The sequence below is a fragment of the Styela clava genome, chromosome 3 (genome assembly GCF_964204865.1).
Source record: "Styela clava chromosome 3, kaStyClav1.hap1.2, whole genome shotgun sequence".
In the NCBI taxonomy this organism is placed as follows: Eukaryota; Metazoa; Chordata; class Ascidiacea; order Stolidobranchia; family Styelidae; genus Styela; species Styela clava.
Window position 1 is genome coordinate 24146782 of NC_135252.1, and position 22000 is coordinate 24168781.

Here is a 22000-nt window from a genome sequence, read left to right on the forward strand (position 1 = left end):
CACATACTATGTTCAGGTTGTGCGCCATTTTGATACATATACCTCGGGAGCACCAACTCATGACATTGTGAAAGTCCTCACGAGTTTCACAGGAGCTGTAGCTTTGGAAATCACGCGAAACAAGACAATACATATCATTTCAGTCACGTTGCATAAGGCGTACATAAAATTCCTATTTACATGTTGATATAATGCAAAACAATAATGCAACTGGTTTTCTTTGCAAGATGGGTGACTCATTATCACTTTTTTCAGCCAAGCAAAATAATTTCAATGTGACAGAGAAAATGACGTAAATGGTTGCTACGCGATGAAGGGTTCAGGATTGAACAGCGATAAAATGCGCAGTAACAGATTATTTGTAAGGCTTGAGGTATGAGGAATAGCAGTTATAAATTGAATAGGGACAGGAATGTGTAAATCTGGCAGCTATGATGTAAAGAAGTTCCAGTAAAAGATAGTCGAGGTAGTTGTCAGGTCTGCAGTGTATGATTTATATTTGTGGTTCGTTCATGTTAGTTTGTTGGATCATGCGTAATTCAAGCAACACAGCATTTCAGTCACGTTGCTAGTGCGTGCATAAAATTTACATTCAAATGTCGATAAAATGAAAAACAATAATGCACCTGGTTTTCTTCGCATGATGGGTGATTCATTATCACTTTTTGCCGCCAAGCAAAATGAATTTCAATGTGACAGAGGAAATGACGTAAATGATTGTTGATACGCTAAGACGGGTTCAGGATTAAACAGTGATAAAATGCGCAGCAAGATATTATTTGATAAGACTTGAGGTATGAGGACTAGCAGGAGTAGCAAATCTCAATTTAGACAGCTAATTATGGCGGCACCGAACATATAAAAGCCTTGAATATTTTTACAGATATTCACTTTATAACTAAGCCTTTAGTCATCAAGCCTTTCTAGAAGTGAACATGGACTTCGTCAAAATTATTTTATTCATCTCTCTCATCTATGGATTATATGCGAAGCAAAAACTACCCGGTAAAATTTGTTTCGATGAAATCACTGTTAGATTTTGTAACACTGAATTGCATGCCTGGCTTCTGATACCAAGAATGCTACAATACCGGAGATTCCTAAATCATTATAAAAATATCACTCTCTATCAGTATTGCAATTGGCGCAAGATGTCGTTCTATTCAACTTCACGTTTTTTTTTTGACAGCTGGAGCCTGCGTTTCCAAGATCGTGAATGGGAAACTGGTACAAGTTGGGGACTGCGAGGTGAAATTAAAGTTGTTATTTTTTAATCTAGCATTTTCACACTTCGACTCCAAACAAGACTTTGGGCAAGCAGGCAACGATCTCTCTAATTAGCAGCATCTAGAACACAAAAAGAAAAAACATAAACTGTTAAACTATTTCACTCAAGTTCGGCGGGCCATTTTAAATTGTTACGCGGGTAGTAATTAGCCTGCCGGCCGATCTGGGAACCACTGTTCAAGAAACGCTAATGTTTTAACTGACTGGAAGTTTTATTTTCTGAATCGCGTAAACAATTTTAAATCCGACGTGTGCATGCATGTTACGCAACTAATAAAATCTGATACAACTTACGTGTTATAATTACTCTACTAAACATTTGCGTTTTTAATTTATTTCATAGAAAAACGATGGATCCGGTGAGTTCTTCCTACTCTATGATATGTTTTGGGTTCACAAATAATTACCCTGTACTAAACGATTCGTAATTACGCACGGGTCCAAAATAACCTGTCCAATAGTAACAGTTTTCAAATAAAACTTTTAATTCCGAATCAGGCTCTTATTTGGTGAAACGCCGCTTCCTAACATTTTTCTGGCATTGCATTTCAATTGCCTGTTATTTTCAATCCTGTAAAAAGTTTAGCGAAACTCATTCACAACAATTTTTGTGACTAATATTTGTTATCAGGATAGATAAATTCTAGATCTGGACTTTGCTAAAAAGAAATTTAACAACGCTTTTATATGCTGTTGTCATATTATGGTTAGTTAAAGTTATTTAATGTCATACGAGAAAAAATACCATGGCAAGACTGATTAAAACGTCTTTTCTTACTCACAAATAAATCAATTTCTTACAGATATCGTCAGACTGATCAAGAAGAGTCGTGATGAGAAGATAAAGGCTGAAAGTAATTTATATTTGTGTTTTATGATTTGACTATAAAATATGCCACGGCCGCCAAGCGCTAAAAATGGATGTCGCGTGGGTTTAAAAATAGATTTAATTTACCTAATATTACAAGTATTGGACTCCTGGTCGTCGCTGCGTGATTAACCCCACCACTAGTCGGTTACGACTCCGTCCACCACCATACATCTGAACAATCTGTTCCGCCGTTCTTAGTTCGTCTTATCGGCTTTTCTCACCCTAGAATTAATAGAATTCAGGAAGAAGTTGAATTGAACTAAAAAACCGACTTTTGATTCTATGACGTCATTTCTGAAGGTGTCATTTTTTAAAATTAAATATTCAATTACTACAATAATGTTTTCAGATAAGTGTGACGTAACATATAAGAAAAAATGCTACCGAGCAGTTGTGTATGATGTGGACAACGTTACCTTCAACGATGCCAAAGCAATCTGCAAATCAAAGAACGGAAAACCCGCGAATATTTACGATCTCAAGCATTACCAGCTGCTGCTCCCTTATCTACGTTCAGTGATTCCTGCTGGTCGGACATGGATGTGGTTCTGGACTGGGATGGAGTATAAGGTCAGTTGATGGATCACAATCTCAGCAGAGTTTGATTCTTTTTTGTAAACTTCATCTTGGGTACAATTTACCAAAAGCGGTTTATTATTAAAAGTTTCAAATGATGGGCAGGTAAACGATGCCTTATTGTTAATTTGGGCGATTAATAAAAATTAAAAATATTAAACATGATTTTCAAGATATTATGACGTCATATCCGAGTCGTCCGATCGCGTTTTTTTTTAAATTCCAAATATTTTAGCATTTTTAATGCATTAATTTCTGCTTTTTACCCATTTATGTAACGTTCCACCCCATACGTCTATTCTGACCACCTTTACTATGGAGCCTATTACTACACGCAAATATTTTCACAATATGTCAGTCGCATTAACATTTCAAGCAACAGATTTAAAAACTGTTTATTCAATTGTTACAGAACAATCAGCTTTTGCTGTTTGGTGGAAAACCCATCACTATAGCAACAGAAGTGTTGCATCCTTATTATCCGAGATCCTATGCATCGTTGACAAATGTTGCTGTTGGTATCAATAAAGATCCTGAGGATGCACGTCAGGGAATGTTAAATTATTTACCATCCTTGTCAATCCACGGTGTCATCTGTGAAATATAAAACCAGATCAAAACCTGACAGAACTTCGTTGGTGGATTAAATGATAAAAAAGACAAAAACAGTTAAATGACTGTTGTTATGTATATAGATTTTAAATTTTTGTTTGCTTTTCTATGGCCGTTGTTCTAAATGTTCTAATTATAATAGGTCCATGTCTGATTATGCAAAACCTATAAGCTGCCCATAAATGATCTGATCTTAAATACTTCTTCAATTTGACTAAATCGCATATTTTTACAAAGTCTGTTTTCCAAGCCTTAAAACCTGATTTTATTTATGAAAGAAGACTAAATTACATGTTTATGAAAGTTAAATTACTGATATTTTTACTTGTGCATTTTTATTTCACACTGAAGTCGGCCTGTGATTATGATTAGACAAAGGCCACACAAGTATGCTTGTCTTAATAGATGAAACTTGCTTTTACTTATTATTACTTACTTTCAGTGGCAGAATTCAAAAATCTTAGAACGGGTTCTCTTTTACATCGATCTCGCTAACAACGGGTTCTCTCATTTTAGAGATACATGCTGAACTAAATCATGAAAAAAAAAACAAGAACGGTTTGCAAAAGACCCCTTGAATCCTGCCATTGCTTACTTATCCATTGTTCCTCTACTATTATTCTATTATTAACCGTATAACCCATGCCTTGAATTGGTCGCCTTGTCTATTGAAAACTTTTGCTCCATGTGATTTCTGTATATAACCAAACATGATAATAAATATTGATTCGATCAGTTTTGGTTTCTTTGTTATTGTTCTGAACCAGTGAGTCAGTTATTGGAAAAGCACATGATACGGGATATCTGGAAAAAGCTTTGAATCTACCCTCGTTCACAGATTACACGTAAAACAATTTATCGAGATTCTCTTCCTAAACCTACTATCTAATATGACCACACACGGTACTGGTAACCGGACGAGAGGCCGCGGTCCGTCATTTTATTAGGGCTGCAAAATACAAACAGCCAAATAGAACACGCTTTCGTCGCCTACAACCATAACACTTTGAATGCACCCGATCTCCGAAGTTAACTTTAGTGTGGAAAACAGAGCTTTATGCAGGATATATGACGAGATATTATTTTTGGAAAGACTGTACTCTTTGCAGTTCAGCACTTCCTTCTCACTTTGGTAAGCCTTCGATAAGCAGGGTGGCTGATTTATTAATCTTGAACGAAGGACTAGAAAAATATAGCTTATATAGTACACTTTTATGTTTTGAACATAATTCGAGGTTTCGGCAACTTTTTTGTATCTACATCCTGTGTGTTGCCATATTTTGTACCATGGTAGAGTTTAAAACAAAATATCCATCTTTAAGCAAGCTATCAACTTAGCCACCCAATCATTTCCTGCACACCATAAGTTAAATTACATCAATGCTGCTATCTCTGTGTTTGTGCATATACGGTAAAACAACAACAGTTAAAAACACCGTAACAGTAAACAACAATTAACAAAGTAAAGTGTAGGGCGTGTATAAAGTCCTAAAATAGAGGAGGGAATTCATCGATACCATATATAGTTTTGGCTCTCACAGATGTAGTAAATGAAGTAAAATTACTTAAAACAATTACTGATTAAAAAGCAACAAACCATGTTAAGATATAATGAGAACTTACCGCATAACTCAAGAACTGACTTCATGGTGTCAATGAAAAAACTTTATGGACACCCTATATATTGTTAGATATAAATGGTTGCTTGAACAGAATGCTTTATAACAAGCATGTTTGAAACTTTCCTGAAGTTCGGTTCTAACTATTTATCTTGTGTGTAGTCAATCCTGGTCTTATATCCTATGGACACGACTTCATTGCTGCTTTCCTCCCTGGACTCTGTGTTAAAATAAAAATTTATTAATCATGCGAATCCCACTTTACAAGAGAAGATTTATTGGTTCTCCTCCTGCTGCAAAATCCAGTCCAATATTTCACCATTCTACCCATTCCACGGTGTCATCTGGGAAATATAAAACCAGATCAAAACCTGACAGAACTTTGTTGACGGATTTGATGATAAAAAAGACAAAACTTAAATAACTGTTGTTATCTATATAGATTTTCATTAACATTTTTGTTCGCTTTTCTATGGCCGATGTCTTAAATGTTCTAGTTATCATAGACCAATGTCTGAATATGCACAACTTATAAGAAGCGCATAAATTATCCGATCTTTAATTTCCTCGCCAATTTTATTTAATCGCCTAATTTATCCAAAGTCCCCTTTCCAGCTATTAAATCCTGATGTTATTTATAAGAGATGATTAAATTACGTGTTCATAAAAGTTAAATGACTGATATTTTTATTTGTATATTTATTTCACAATGAAGTCGGCCTGTGATTATGATTAGACAATGGCCGCACAAGTATGTTCGTCTGTATAAATGAAAATTGCTTCACTTACTTTCAGTGGCGGGATTGAACGAGTTCTCGTATGATCGAACTTGCTAACAACGGGTTTCCTCATTTCAGAGAAACATGCTGAACTAAACTAATAATGAAACAAGAATGTTTGCGAGAGCCCCTTGAATCGAGCCCTTCATAACGATATCTGGGTAATGCGTTGGACTTGACTAGTTTGGCTTGTAGGTTGAAATCTTGGGTTCGAATCATATACACACTAGTTCATTCAGGCTGTAATAAATCCACTCATGTCTTCTATTGCAGTGGTTCCCAAAATTGATTGACCGGGGGCCGAAATTGGGAGCGGAAGGATGTTTGCGGGCCAAGAGGGCGAGGGCGCCCGCAAGGGGCGATACCGGTACGATTGAATTGTTACGACATTTTTAAACTGTGACAATGATTTTGGTGGTATGTAGAACGTAAAAATTATTGGAGGTTTGTGGCGATCGAAGAACACATGACGGATGGCGATGGTAGACAGTTAAATAAGCTTCAATGAAGACAGTGACGATTAAAGATTTTGGCGCATAGTCAGACAGTCACTTTTTATAAATTACTTGCCCTTATTCTGAAATTAGACCAGATATCGATAACACAACAAATATTGAGCAAATGCTACATATATATTAAGATTGTCAGAAGCAAAAGAGAATAATAAAATACAATCTTGTCTTCTGATAAAATCAAAGCATTGAAGAAAAATCATGAATTCATAGATTAGATTAATTGATGAATGCTAGCATAGACATATAGAATCGGTTGCAAAAATGATCATGACTAGGCTAACCATATATATGAAGCAGAATGCAATGAGAGTGCGAATTAGACAAACCATGGTTTGATTCCAAGGCCTAGTACTATTCGACTCATATGAATAATAGTATTGAAATCATTGGGAAACGTGCATTTTTTCGACATTTCAAATAATTTAGCAACATTACAGCCAATGTTAGACGTCAAATTGTCGTATTAATTAATTAGTTATAGTTATATACAGTATATATAGCATTCTCACTGAACCAGTGAAGTGAGCCACCAATCAGTGATAAAATGGACTGCCTCTAATAACAAATGGAACAAATATAGATATTTGAACAGTTATTATGGACTCTCATACTGCATAGCCGGAACAAACAAGCCTACCGGGCGGAACAGCTTTTCAAAATCGAGACTGTCCAGGATATCCAGGGGAGTATGGTTATTCTGATCATGACAAAGCTGTAGTTATGGTTGAAAATACTTTTGCAAGACTACATTTTTCTTCCGGCTAAGGATGTTCTCAAACAAAATTCTTAGCAAGTTAGCTGCTCATATCTGCTTGTCAGTCAGTCAGGTCTTCACAATCTCACCGCGATTCAATGCTCGTTCAACATCGTTTTATCTGTTATTGTCTCAGTTTGTTCGAGCTTCGTCCTTGATTTATTCAACTTGTACATCCTATAGGAATCTCTGGAATGTTATCACAGTTAAAAATGTTGTTCGTCTTTTCTGGTATTTTCTCTACTTTTTCGGTCTTCGTCCGTGATTTAACCAACTTGAACATTGCATGAGAATCTCTGTAACAAAATTATAATTGAAAACGTGACTTAGCGATTGAAGGATGCGGTTGCTCACCAAATTATAGTTACTGCTTTGTTCAAGACCGGGCTAAATAACATAAATATAGACAGACTTGAGTAATTGCCCGAGGGAAATTAGAGTTTTTTTGTAGTTTTGTAATTTGGTGCCAATAAATTAATATTTTTTACCATATTAGGGCCAACACAAGTTTAAATGTTTGCAGATCTTTTGTATGCGTTCAATTCGTCTCTTGGCAGAATGCTTTTGACAAACGCACCATCAACATTATACATACTCATCTGTGTTCCCAAGGACAAATGTTTCGCTGTCCACTGATAATATACTGACGTCATACTCATCAATAGATGGCCACGTCTTCTCCATGTCAATCATCTTCCACGAGTTTGCTTTAATATCGAAGCCTTGTTATCCTCTTTTGTCTGGATAGAAAGAATACAAATTTAATTCGTATGTTTTGAACGATGATTGGTTTGATTCATTATCCCCCAAGAAGAGTTCATTATTACTTGCGAGCACACGCTGGGTAGTCATAGGTGCGATGGCGAGCGTTATTCTAACGCTCAGCCGTTATGCCACAGAGCCGAGCCGAAAGGTATGACGCATACACTTCATGTCCAAAGTTATCAAATTTTTGCATTATATATAGTTTTCTTCTAAACAGCCACGCTTGCTTTCGCAACTCCTCTCAGCATCTGACAACAAACTTCCCACTTATCCAATCTTGGGTTGAATCTTTCAACAAGAAGTATATATATGCCTTAGTTGGCTGTCACTTCCTCCGATACAATAAAAGTGATCTGGATGGAATAGGTGTTTGAGTCAGCTCCGAGAAAATCAACATTGTCGACAAAATTATTAACGAGAGCAGGCATTCAGTAAATGTCTATTAGTAACGCTTAAAATGGATAATGATTTTTGACATTTTGTACAAAATTCCCACTGCGATTTTCAACATTGTTTGGTCGAAATTCTGACAACAGCAAATTCAAAATTTCAAGTTTTATACATTTTTTCGCTAAATGTTGAGGTGAATTGCTCATTTTCTATTGAAGTTATATTTTTAAAATGCAATATTGTTATGTAACTCTCTTCATATGAGTTTATATTGTGTGTGACAAGTCAGGGAACTAGACTAGATAGATTTTTTTGTGTTGTGAGTACCCATTGCATTAAAAAAATCATTTACAACTACATGCCTTTCAAGTATTTGATATTCAATTCGAAAAAATTATCTGATTCTGAAATCATTAAGTATTTGAAAAAAGCCAGCCCTAGTACGTACCTTTGACTGCATCCAACGAAGGCGATATTCTCCCAATTATCTTTTCCCATTGATTAACAGCTGGATCATATCTACAATCGTCAAGCCCCGCAGTCCACCACAAACGTATAATAAGCCTGGAATAGTAAGATGAAGGGTAAAAGTTAGCTCAGGGAAACTGTTCGTTATTGGACACGAAATGAACTTGTTCAGTCAGTTAATTTCTGAAATATTAAGAATCTCTCACGTTTTACTCGTGTAAAAACGGATATGCGACTTATATTCAAATACAAACGTAATAGTAAATCATCTTATTTGATATTACATACTTCGAATCACCGCCATCTTGTTTTTTATCAGTCAAAAGTCGGGCTAAATCCCTCAATATTTTATGAAAGCCATCTTTTTAAACGAAGTTCTGACATACGAATCTTATTTTTCGAGTGAGTTGTGGATGAAACATGTTTCTTATTTTATGTGAACATTCAGCAAACCGACAAAGTAATGAATTCTATGTTTTCAATAGTTACATATCTTCCGAGTCTTCAAGATTCGATTGGAAAAAAATATTTGATTCTATTCTAAAGTCATCAGGTATTCGAAAATGTCCAGCCCTACACACAAGTAAAGTTCTTTCCTACCTGAGTTCAACTCGGCAGCCGAAGGATGCCAATAGTAATTATCACTCAAATCTGCAACTCTTGTCTACTTCGAAGCCAAATCTGAGTATTTAAGTCGCACAACCTGTCTCGTGTGGAACAAAGCGTAAAAGTGATCTTCGATCAAAACTGTTGTGAATGTATTTTCGTCTTCATAGATTTGTGCATCTCCTGAATTGGTAGGGTTTAGATAATTTCAGGTTTAATCAATAAAAGATGAAAACCGGTAATACGAATTCATCATACACTGCGCCAGCAAGGACGTATATTATCAGATCCAGATACGATCCTTCACCCCGAATACAACACACAAGGTTCGCGAAACGGGTTTTTAAATTAATGCTTATTTATTTAACTTAATTTGGTACGTGCGAGTAATTCCAATTCTTTACGTTGCGAAGCGTATACCTGAGTCCAAATCATTACCTATGCCTATGACGTCATGATGCCCTAACAGCTAGCTTGTGCAAACAACACATGTCATAAGATCAATAACCATTTGTGTTAGTGTGCAGCAGGACTCTTGAATTGCATATCAACATTTTTGTGCCTGCAGTTTCACCCAGTTATTTCTATCTGGTCCTCGTGTATTAAAGGTTGCACATCCCTGGTTTAAAGTGTTTACATGTAATGAAATCTGAGGCAAACACTAATAAACTGGCGCGACATGAGGCCTGAATTCGAGATTTTAAATCTATGATGTCGCATTTGGTTGTGTTGTGTAACCGATAGGGCAGTTATAAAATGCGAAATTATTTCTTGCAAAGTTCCCATATCAAAGTAGTTCAAATTTACTAAAAGGGGAAAATTCACAGCAATCTGAAGTTTATTCGTCAGCCTCCAATACCTCTAACTCAGGGGTCGGGAACCTTTTTGGTCAAGAGAGCCATAAAAGGTACATATTTTCAACTGCATTTCTGTGCGAGCCATATGGCATTTCTTCACTTAATCAGGCCTGGAATTGTTACTCAAAAGTCAACACATACAATGTCAAACTACATTTAATGTGACTACATGATGCTGCATGTTATCGCTGCTCACATGCATTACAAGTTGAAATCTATAGTACTCATCACCCTTCTTTTGTTTCGGCATCTCTGTAGTATTTTTAAAACTAGCTTTGCTAGTCCGATCTGAATATGACAAATACTGTAACTCAGTGGTTCCCAAACTTTTTCGAGTTGGCCCACTATTTATTACCACAGCTTATGGCGACCTTTTAACCTAATTTATTTTATTTTTACTTCATAACTTTATTTTATTTTTATTTTTTATGACATAACACAGAACACAGCAATGGCTAATCATCGCAAAACTACCGTGTTTCCTTGAATCTTCCCTTTCCTCCTCGATAAGACCTTATAGCATATATGACTAGTAAATGAATGTGATGTCACCGTATACTACTAATTTGTAGATTGTCTCTGAATTGTAAGTCACCCGTTCACCCTTCAGCTTCAATGCCCACGTTAATGAAGATGCGTTAAAAATCTCTATATGTTTTTCTATTCGTAGATTTCCACAACACACAGAATACAAATCTTAAAACATTTATCCAGACTTGCTTCCAATGGTTTACATCCACACTAGCTTAACATTGAAAGATATAGATTCGTATTTATACGTCGATCATAAATCTAATTAAATGCTGTAAACGTGAGCTCGTGATTCACGTTATAAACAGAAACTCCTATTATCTCAATAAGGGTAATTATGTACATCGTACGGATGGGAACTTAGATATAATTATTTCAATCAGTGCCAAAGGTCTTGAGAATATAAATTTTAATTTGATAAGACTGGGTGGAACATGTTATGTTCTTAAAACTGGTGTAATTTGATTCCTACGAAAATCTTTGTTCGAATTTTGGGAAAAATTAACTTTGTTTTGATGATTTCAACATGAAATGGGGTACATTTGAGGGTTAGTTGCTATATTATCTGATATCTCCCCCTCCAGATAATTGGAAATTTAAGATTTGGCACCTCTAATAAATTGAAAATATATAGAAAAATACAATACACAATGCTAAAATTAATGATATAGGTCAAAAAATGTATTTACATGTATATGATCTACAATGAGACAAGACATTGAAGTAAAGAAGAATTTATAGAAAGGGTAAAGGTTGTAACGTAGAAGTAAAGAAGGATGGCGTATTTTTATTTTAAAAATTTTGGTTTGGACAGTTAAAACATATTTTCAATTTAATGTATTTCGCTAAGTTAAAATACTTATACTCGCTTTATCGCATTGTTACGATTTTGTAGACCTAGTTGGTCAATACTCGTATATGCTTGTCCCATGTCGGGAAGAAAAAACGCATTTTCAAGATTATGCCATCTCAGGGCTTTTTTGAAAAAAATAACGCTTTTGGATACAATTTTTATTAAACGAGCTTATCATTTTACCGTTCTATATGACGGCTTTGTAAATAATTTAAATGTAGGCCAATGTAAAGTAAAAACGGAAAATGTGAAGTTACAAAATCACAGCTAAGGTGTCGTTGTCTTTAGATGCGTCCCACTTTGAAGTCACAAAAATATGGCAACCCTACATATGATTAAGCGGTCTTATTACCTTTCCTTTCTCCCGGAATGAATATAGAAATTATATCTTAGAATTTGATGTTACTGATAACATATGGACACAACTCTTTGATGTTTTTAGGTCATAAAGCTCGAAATACCACGGCATCTGGCGATAGCATGTTGAATGGTCAGAAACATTTTCATTTTGACCGGAAAAGGGGGGATCTGCTTGTTTGAAACACAACAAAGTACTGTTTTGCTGATTCAACTTATAGGAACACTTTTATATGGCATTCGATCTTCGTGCTGATATATCTGAGCATCGTTTGTTTTATCCTTCACAGAGCTTTTTTTTTATCATGCATTAAGGCTCTTCAATCGCGAAACAAAGGATCACTTATAGTGCTTGAAGTACCACGGCATCGATGACATTTCGTCGTCAATAACGTTGTGCATCATGAAGTTTATTTTATTTCGTTGGGTCATTTTAAAATACTATTTGACTTTCGTGTCCGTGTATTTGAAAACGCTTTTTTATTGTCCTCTGGCTTAGAGATAAAGCTGGACCTTATCTTGCATGAAGACCTTTATATCGTATAATAAGGAACACCAGTTTTTCAGTTGGAGTGCTGGAAGTCCCATGGCATCGAACGATGACATAGTTCGTCGTCAGTAACGTTGTACATCATGAAATCAACGTATTGTTTGATTGGTTGTCCGACGTCTATGGTTATATTCGTAAAAAGCGGTTCCCGTTTGGTTGACAAGCGTTTGTATCTGCAAAGTAGGATTATAAAAAGGTCGAATGTTTATATTTAAATAAAAGTTTAATCTGAAAAATTACAAATAATATTCTGTTTTTGAAGCAATATTCACCAAAGTATTTCAATAAAAGAGATCTTTAAAAGCCAAGAACGTATATTCTCCTCATTTTCTCAGTTTTTTTCGTCCTTTTCGTCAAAACCCTCGGAAGCGTTCAACTGTGTTGCGTGCAACTGTTAACTCATAACTTCAAAACAAGCCGGTAGGCGCCCAGGATCTCCGCTGAAACATGAGGCGACCGCGCTTCAGTAAACCATTACCATCCACGCAAATCTGCGCCTACGACGACAGCGTATTGCAGTGATCGGGATCCGAAACTACCAGTTCATTTTGAACGCTGCGCGTCTCGTCGGTATCTTTTTCAGGGGCGGTATACTGCAGCTAATAATTAATCATGTTCACTAAATGTCCTAAGTCCCCAGTTGATGGATTAACGAGATGGAAAATGGCTTGTTCGGAAGAGTATTTACTTCTGCGTATGGGAGGGTAGCAATCTCGTTATTCTAATTTTCGAGGAAGTTCACGAGATAATGACGACAAAATGTGAAAAATCTAGAAATTTTTTCAACGATCAGCGTGTTTTTCGCTGATACCATGGAAACGAAACAGCAATCCAAACTTTCGGTGAAACGCACATTACTAGGGTAACAGGATAACCCACCCAATTTCAATCAGATGGGCCCAGCAGTTCAGACGCTACAGCTAAAGCTGCTAAACAGACAGAACAACTGAGAATAAGAGTCTAGACTTAGAGTGTTGAATATTTATGTACGGGGGGATTGCTGGACACAGAGTGGTTCAGGCTTCCTCCACCATCAAGTCCATATTTCTGAAAACAAACAACTGGCTAACTAATCCCATACCCGTCCTGGACTAAGAACCAGACGAGAGGCCGTGGTTTGCAATATGATAACCGTCTCGTCAGATTTCCTCCTCCTCGGAATAAATATGTAAATCCTATCCTATTTTGTCAACGGGGTTGGAGTTGATACCGTTGGTTTCAATTCGGGGCTGGGTCCCAGCTTCCAAGCGTAACGTACTTATCAATGTATTTTATGGCACTTCACGCCCTTGGCAATATGCACAGTGAACCTGCTTTAAACGAAGGTTTAAAATGAGCTTGGCACAAATTAGTTAAAAACAACGTCCTTCAGTTAGTTAGAGTACTCGGCTCACCTTAAGGTGTTTAATCCTTCGTATTTCATCCGCGTAATGGCGTGAGTCATCAATGCAAAATGTCCTTTATTTTCTGCATTTGATTTTTCTTTTTTGTGTCGAATCATATGATATGAACAACTTTTCCCGTAAGGATTATGAAGCTGATATCCTTAATGGTAAATGCTATATAAACAAGGGAGAAATATATGCACACGAAAACCAAAACGAAGTAGTATCAAATGGCTCGGCGGAGTGGGACGTCGTGCTAAGCGTTAGGACTACGCTCGCCAACGCACCTCTAATTACCCTGCGTGGGTCTGCAAATTTGAATTCCTTGCGAGGTTAATATAGTGCAAGTAGATTGATGAACTCCTCGTCACCGTAGGTCGGTTACGGCTTCCTCCACCATTAAGTCCATGCATCTAAAATCAAGTAACTGGCTAAGTGATCCCATACCCGACATGGTTAACCGGGCAAGCGGCCGTGGTTCGACATATGATAAAGCTGTTATATCGGCTTTCTTTTACTCCGGGATAAATATGTAAATCCTATCAACCGGTAGTCTGACCATCAGATCACGGAGATGTGATCACGGCAGGACAAAAACAATTTTTAGACAATGAAACGTTCAAATCAATAATTCATGTTGTCGAAGATATGATAAGATTTAAGAAGAAGAAGTAATGAAAAATTCAAAACTTATCAAAATAAAAATATAAAAGTTCGAGAAGTTATCCACTAAAGTAAGAGAGTGCCAATTTTGAGTGGTGTTCTGTCCGCGAAACGAGTTTTTGATCTAGTACGTTTTAGTAATTCATTTGCGTTACAAACCGTTTACCTGAGCTCGTGCGACCGAACAATGCATGTCATAGAATCAATAACCAAAATTTTCGTGCCTGCAACTACTAGAGATCTTATGTTAAAAAAAGTGCGGCCCGCGGTTTCACACAGTTATTTCTATCTGGCCCGATTGTATCAAAGATTGCATATCCTTGCACTAAACGAAAGAAAGATGAAGTTAATGAGACTAGAAAGCATCAATTAGAGGAAGAACTTTTTATTCAAACTGGAGACTGGAGGTAGTAGGTCGTTATATTCTATGCAACCAGAAGAAAAGTTCGTCAAATGGTTATGCTGTCTTATCAACTTCCCTCTTCCACGAGATAAGCATGAAAAGCATTTCTAAATAAAGTAAACTCACCCTGATTCCATAAGCGTAAGTACAAGTCGTTATCTTCACCGCCCCAACCCCAGTAAATGTTCGAGAAACCGTTGGCGGACATAAATTGTGATTTTGTAACCATGACCACACCTCCGAAGTATGGTACAGTTTGAGTCCGCCGGACTGAAACATATATTGAAATTAATATAAGAATAAATATGTAGAGAGGATTGTAGGCCTACTGGATTTCTCAAATTTGGACTAGATCAGCGGGCATTTTCGATATCGCATATTTTTTTTTAAAATGTCGAATACTTGGAAGATATTCAATTGTATTTAACTTTTTATTGCGATGGGTTCTCCAGGCACTTATATTACTGAAACATATAAACCATTACTCGTACATTTTGTTCGTTCAAAAAGTCTGAACCACTTATTTTACACCCCTTCTTAAAAGCAACCAAAAATAGTTTGTTTGAGGAAGTAGAATTTGTACTCACTATTACTCGGTCTACATTTCAGGGTGTAGGATTTATAACGATAGAAGAATTTGTCAACGTAAACCGACAAACTGCGAGGGTTGTCTTCAGTTGGGCACCAGTACAGACATTCATCGTTCTCCAGAAGCATATCGACATCATGGAAAACATAGCAATCGTATTTTCGATCTGTGAAACAATGGACCAATTAAAAGCACGGATTCAACAAACTGACCAATCGTTGTAATCGTATTTGACCATTAAAAATGAATGAAAACCAATCAGACACGTGGATTTAACATTTCAGCTAATCATCGTTGTTCAATATTACGGAAACGCAGCACACATATTTTCGATCTGTTGAAAATGAATCAACCAATTAAAAGCGTGGATTTAATATTGTAGCCAATCATAAAATAGGAAGTTTGAAATCAATTTTGTTTTTAATGTATCCCCCTTCAAATATATATTTACTAAGAGTTCCGCTATGAATCAACAGGGAAGGGAGGGGATTTAACCTGCAAAAAATGTGACCATAGATTCGCTTGTTCATCGTGGCATGATTAGAATTTTAGTGCTACATACTTTGGTCCGAACACAGCTATGTCGAAGGCCATTTCGACTCCAAAGGATTTCAAAATGTATACCGACGCATACGTTCAATGACGTTAATGCCGTTGTTATTCAAAATACCTAGTGCTAAAGTCCTGAAAGGAAACAATGGCCATCGGATGTATATATGAATTTTAGATTTTGTATTATGATGCCAAGATTTTGCATTCTGACGTCAGATTATTGTACGAATTCTGGGATTTGGTTAAGAGTGCGTTTTCTTTGTTCTATTCGTCGAAAGGCTATTTATTGGTCCTTAATAATAAATCCTATAAAATCAAAGCCGAATGAACCTTAGATGATCATGATTATGACGTATCGATTATGAAGTCAGTTTTTGTATTATGACATCACGTTTTCTATATTTTTACCACCTCGTTGAAATGTTTTGTTCCAAAATGTTAATTTACCTTTACTCGCTTCCAGAAATCCAGCATTCATTATTTTGGCCTTGTTGAACAGATGTTCCCCGCTCTGCCACATAACGTATACAGTATAATCCAATTGCTGTCCCTGCCATATTGGGTGCATATGCGCTAAGAGTACTTGAAGCTGGCGTATGCGTCCGCGTAAAGGAATGATAATAGCGAGTTTGTATCGTGGACGACAATGCTTTGGAGTGTATCTCCCACCGATTGACAACCTTGGATTATCTATAGAAATTTTCTCGAATGGCGGTGGGGTTAAATCCAAATAATCCTGCCTTCGCAAATTGCCTTTTAGTCCGGGAGGTTTTTGTGGGCACAGTGGTAAATCATACTCTTCCAATTTGTCGGGATTATCATCCAAAAATAAAGTGAAATTATCCAGTGAGAAAACTTTTGTGTCCGCGTTTTCAGTTTGATTAAAGAAATCAAAAATAAAATCTTCTTTTGATTTAAAACTGTTTATGAGCGAATGAATATGATCCCTATTTCCTTTAATTGTTTTATACGTCACAATAAAAAATGACGCAATAATGAAACCCCATAGTATCTTTTTCATTCTCTTTATGTATGAAGCAAGGTGTAGAGGCATTTTTTTTATATTAAAATTAGGATTATCGATTATTTTAAAAATATCTTGATTTAAAAAAGATAAAAATATCGGTTGGTTTTACAACAGCGCGAACTTTATTGCGTTTTGGACGACATTCGTATACGTTGACGGGCCTTGTTTTGTCACTGTGACGTTGTATGTAGTGATGTAATATTTGGATGACGTAATCAGATGTGGGTTGGAAATGACATAGGCGAAAATGGGTATTCCACGCCGACTAGAAGTACTTGGCGGCGATTAGTGCACTAGCCCCCAATAAAATTATAAGTTTATTTCGGATTTCGAAGGCCGTTGCTAAAATACCAGCGAAATTGCAATGTACCGGTCTTTATCTGAAGACAAATATCGTCCGAGGAAGTCTGACCTTGGTCAGATGAAACGTCACGAAAATAATAAAGGGTCCATAAAGTCTCACAAAAAAAAATTGAAATTGCAAAGGGAATTCATCGATACCATATATTATTTTGGCCCTCACGGATGTATTAAATGAAGTAAAAATACTTGAACAATTACTGATTAAAAAACAACAAACCTGGTTAAGATGTAATGGGAACTGACCTCATAACCAAATTGACTTTATAGACACCCTGTATATTGTCAGCCGGTTCCTTCACAAAAGTCATATTTTTCAGCCGGTTCTGTTACAAACAGAACATTCACAGTAACCAGTAATGCTAACCGGTTCGCTGATCTCATAAAATTCCGTGAGACGGTTCGAAAGAACTGGTGCGAACCGACTGAATCCCACAACTGACTGCAACCAAAAACTTGATCCTGTTAATCTGCGGTTCATATCATTCGGGCGTACAATAGCATCAGGGGCGTAGGCGGGTGGTTATGGGGGTCAGACACCCCTCCACCTTTTAAAATGTCAAACAATAAAAGCATCTTTCTGTATCATACATAGCATTTTTTCGTAGCTTGAAACGTTTTTTAGACCCTCAAAACTCATGAAAACACATGTTTTCCGGCGTTCGGCCGGACTCGCTAGCTGTTCAATCCCCCCCCCCCACCCCTTTTGAAAATTTCTGGCTACGCCCCTGAATAGCATACTACATCCATAACCCCCACACAAAAAAAATAATGGCAATCTTGTCGTTCGGCGCACTTCACCCGAAAGTCAAACTCCTACTTTAGCAGCCTAGCGTATTCATCGCATCCGCCCTTAGGCAACAGCGCGAACGAATGGCTTAGTTAGTCTGTTTTGTTTTCATTATTTAGCGTGGATTAAGAAAGCCAATCAAACTGTAAAAAGTTGCAGAAAATTTCATTGCATTCTATAGTCGTTCAAATAAGCTACATGGATTTCTTGCTATTATAGTATAGCGAGACCTAGGTCCGGGTCGCGTCGTTAGTTGATCGGTCGAGTGACGCCTTGACGCGCATCTGAACTGCAACAAAAAGCTTCTGCCTCAAACTAAGTTCAGTTATATTCTTTTTATCGCTATTTTTATATTGTTTTAATTGAGGAATACATTACACAACCAAGATTTAAACATTTTAAATAAAAACTTGGAAGCCCAGTCTGGGCACGCGTTAAGTCATAATACTGCAACGCACTCTACACTAGGGGTGTGCAAACTACGGCCCTCAAGAAAAAATTGTGCTACCCGCGGAGAAGAGCCAATTTTGAAAGATGTCGACCCGAAAAACGAGTTTTTAATTCAATTTGGTACATGCGAGTAATTCCAATGCCTTTGGGTTGCGAAGCCTATACCTGAGTCCAATTTATCATCTATGTCAGTGGTAGGCAACCTACATCCCGCGGGCCGGATCCAGCCCGCGGAGCAATATAATCCGGCCCGCGACGCTTCACTGAATTATAGCTGTTTTGTCGATTATATTTTTTACGCAAAAGAATTTACGTTAACACTAAAATATATTATAACGTAACAAGTATATAATTAACAATTACTCGTTTGATGCCCCTATAATTTAATTATAATTTAGACAAATGGCAACAAAACGCAGAAAAGTTGATGCTAAGTGCAAATGGTTCAATGGCGCAAAAAATATTCAAATGGTCAGTCTCCGCGCTCTGCTTAAAATTTAACTTCTGATCTGTGTGATAAAATGTGATTCATCAGTCATCCATTCCATTTTTACCTTTCTAAAAATGTGTGCGGCCCGCCAATAACTTGCAACCTTTAATTTTGGCCCGCGAGCGACAAAAGGTTGCCGACCACTGATCTATGTCTATGACGTTACAATGCCTTACTAACTAGCTTGTGCAAACATGTCACTAGGGCTGGGCATTTTCGAATACCTGATGATTTCAGAATCGAATCGAATATTTTTTTCGAATCGAATCTCGGATACTGGGAGATATATAATTGTATGTAACTTTCTTCTTGTATTGGGTTCTCCAGACACATAAATTACTGGAAACGTAAAATACATCACTCAGACAAATTGATTGCTGAGCGTTCACGCACAATAAAAAACTTGTTTTCGTCAATAACTCACTACAGAAAAGAGTCATATATATGTCAGAATTGCGTTGAAAAATTATGGCTTCAATAAGAAGAATTGAGAAATTTAGCTCGACAATTGGCAGAAAAGACAAAAAACAAGATGGCGGCGATTCGAAATTTCGCTCTGAACCGATTCGAATAATTTACTATTCGATTCGAAATGCCCAGCCCTACATGTCACATGCGCATGTCACAAGATCAATAACCAATATTTTTGTGCCTGCAACCACCAGAAAGCCTATCTTAAATAAAGGTACGGCCCACGGTTTCACCCTTCTGTATTAAAGCTTGCGCACCCCCGCCCTACACCATATAGTGGCGAATGATGGAACGGAAATTATCAGCCTCTGTTTTCCAACATCTTTATATTTTTATATATTGTCTCTAGTCCACATTTTAATGATGCTATAACCAAACGAGTCAACAGCACCGATGGCCTGCTGCGGCCTTGCATACTAACCTACATAAAAGAATGACTAAATTGGTCATTCTGTTGATATACAATACACATGGTATTGCTTGCGACTTTTTTTATGTTATCACGAAGCAATAAAATTATTCTATTCTCTCTCCGTTTAATTGTTGTACGTGCCGTTCACACAACCACAAGTTTTTTTTTTCAGTAATTAGATGGCCTGGAGTGAATAGTCGTTAGCTTTCTCAAAAACAAGTCTATAATCAGATTAATGACGCTGTTCGTTTGTTGGAAACGATGCTTAACTTGCCGTTCAATTAAAGTGTCAATTGCAACCTACTCAAGTAAACAAACATGAATTGAGCCATTAAATAGCTCTCTTTTATATGGGTCATTCTGCCTATATAGAAAACAAATATTTTATCGTAATAGCATTCACACAAATACAGACCCACTGCCTTATCGGAGTGTGCCAGTAAAAGGTTAGGCAATGCCAAATGGAAGAAAATAGCATTTTATATATAGAATGCTTGTTCAGTTCCTTGTATGGGACAAATTTGTGAATGCGTACCATAAAAATCAGTACTCAGTGTGAAAACGCACTGTAGTAGGGAAATCACCTAATAATTGAATTATTATTTAAAAAGCAGTTTTTAATTGTCGTTAAAAATTTTGAAAGAACTTTAATGCTTTTGCAGTAGCTACATATATTGCCCGAGTGTAAGTCAAGTCAACTTTATTTTTTCCAACCAGAAAGAAAGTCAGTTTTGCACAAAATACGGAGAAAAAAGATAGCTAGAATAAAGATGATGATGACATGGAAAATATCAGCTTCTCCGTTCAAACTCCTTTATATTTTTCTATATTGTCTCTAGTCCACATTTGAATGGTACTATAACCAACTTTCTCTCAGTGGCGCAAACAAACGAGTCAAGAGCACAGGTGGCCTGATGCGGTCTTGCATACTACTGACCTACACAAAAGAATAATTAAATTGGCCATTCTGTTGCTATACAATCTATCTGTAGGTTCAGGGTGTTTTGTGAAAAATCTTCTTTCTCCGGGCCCAAGGGTGTAGTCGACCCTAAATTGTTTTTAATATAATGACGTAATACGACGATTACACGTGCTTTTTGCACCAAACACGGCTACATAAAGGCAGTCATATATCTTAAGCCTTACTTCGCTGTCGAAGCTATACAAGCGCGCATTATCATCACAATTGGTTCATTTGGTGTTTTAGATATCAGCCGTATATTAATAAGAAAGCTTGAAGATGTCACAAAACGAAAACTAGGGACTGAAAACAGACTTTTTTTAGATGAATGGCAGCGTTTTTATTTCTTTATTGAAAAGAATCAAACTCCAGCGATTTGTCTTCATTGCCAACAAAATATTTCAGTTCTGAAGCAACACAACATTATGCGCCATTATGATCAGTTGACGCGCGTATTTCAAAATTTAATTCATTGTTTTTAATTCATACAAAAGTAAAACAAACATGTTCAAAAAAATTTGAAATGAAAGTGAATCTACGTTGTTGGCCAGTTATAGTGTAGCCCGCAACATTGCTAAAAAAAAATCGCCCGTTTGTTGAGGGGCAATTTTCGCGCTAACGTATGCTGCAATTTTTGGAAGTCGTTTCTCCTGATATAAAAAGTTAATTTTCCAGCATCAGGCTTTCTAACAACACAACTATGAACCCTAACAAATCAAAACTTTGGCCGAGACTGACAGACAATCTCCTAAATGCGTTATTGGAAACGTCAGTGTACATAACGATCGTTTCAATATTATGTTGTTGTTCTTGTTAGTAGTATTCTTCTCTTTCGTCATGATGAAATCGCTTTTCTCTCCGAATACTGGACCAATTGCTTTGAAATTTTCAGTGGTTAAAAATTGATTTTTTTGCCAGAAGACCATTACTTTTCCTTGTTTCAAAAATTTCTGCGGACTTCAAGAGATTCTTTTTTATGTGTCAGAATAAAAAATAGCGCCACCTTGTGACGTGTCCATATATTTGAGCACAGCTCTCTTGTTTGGAACACAATGTA

General features: G+C 36.7%; 2 protein-coding genes and 1 long non-coding RNA gene across 4 annotated transcripts; 1 reads left to right on the forward strand and 2 right to left on the reverse strand.

The window, feature by feature from the left end:
• Window positions 1-881: 881 nt before the first annotated feature.
• On the forward strand, window positions 882-2921 carry LOC120330966 (uncharacterized). The gene is made up of 5 exons (XM_078110463.1): window positions 882-1005; window positions 1190-1248; window positions 1631-1646; window positions 2091-2141; window positions 2508-2921. The coding sequence occupies exons 1-5, from the start codon at window positions 936-938 to the stop codon at window positions 2735-2737; spliced, it is 426 nt and encodes a 141-aa protein (XP_077966589.1). The 5' UTR covers window positions 882-935; the 3' UTR covers window positions 2738-2921.
• Window positions 2922-7013: 4092 nt separating this feature from the next.
• Window positions 7014-11516, reverse strand: LOC144420978 (uncharacterized). 2 transcript variants are annotated; one of them, XR_013474832.1, is made up of 6 exons: window positions 10499-11516; window positions 9237-9425; window positions 8617-8732; window positions 7970-8131; window positions 7609-7753; window positions 7014-7309 (listed from the first exon to the last, which is right to left on the reverse strand). It is a non-coding gene; the product is annotated as an uncharacterized LOC144420978 (long non-coding RNA). The 2 variants fall into 2 exon arrangements; XR_013474831.1 differs by lacking the exon at window positions 10499-11516 and having other exon boundaries at window positions 9237-10285.
• A 97-nt stretch (window positions 11517-11613) lies between these two features.
• On the reverse strand, window positions 11614-17060 carry LOC120330957 (beta-1,4-galactosyltransferase 2-like). The gene is made up of 5 exons (XM_078110508.1): window positions 16430-17060; window positions 15429-15596; window positions 14968-15111; window positions 13785-13935; window positions 11614-12563 (listed from the first exon to the last, which is right to left on the reverse strand). The coding sequence occupies exons 1-5, from the start codon at window positions 17034-17036 to the stop codon at window positions 12404-12406; spliced, it is 1230 nt and encodes a 409-aa protein (XP_077966634.1). The 5' UTR covers window positions 17037-17060; the 3' UTR covers window positions 11614-12403.
• Window positions 17061-22000: the final 4940 nt, after the last annotated feature.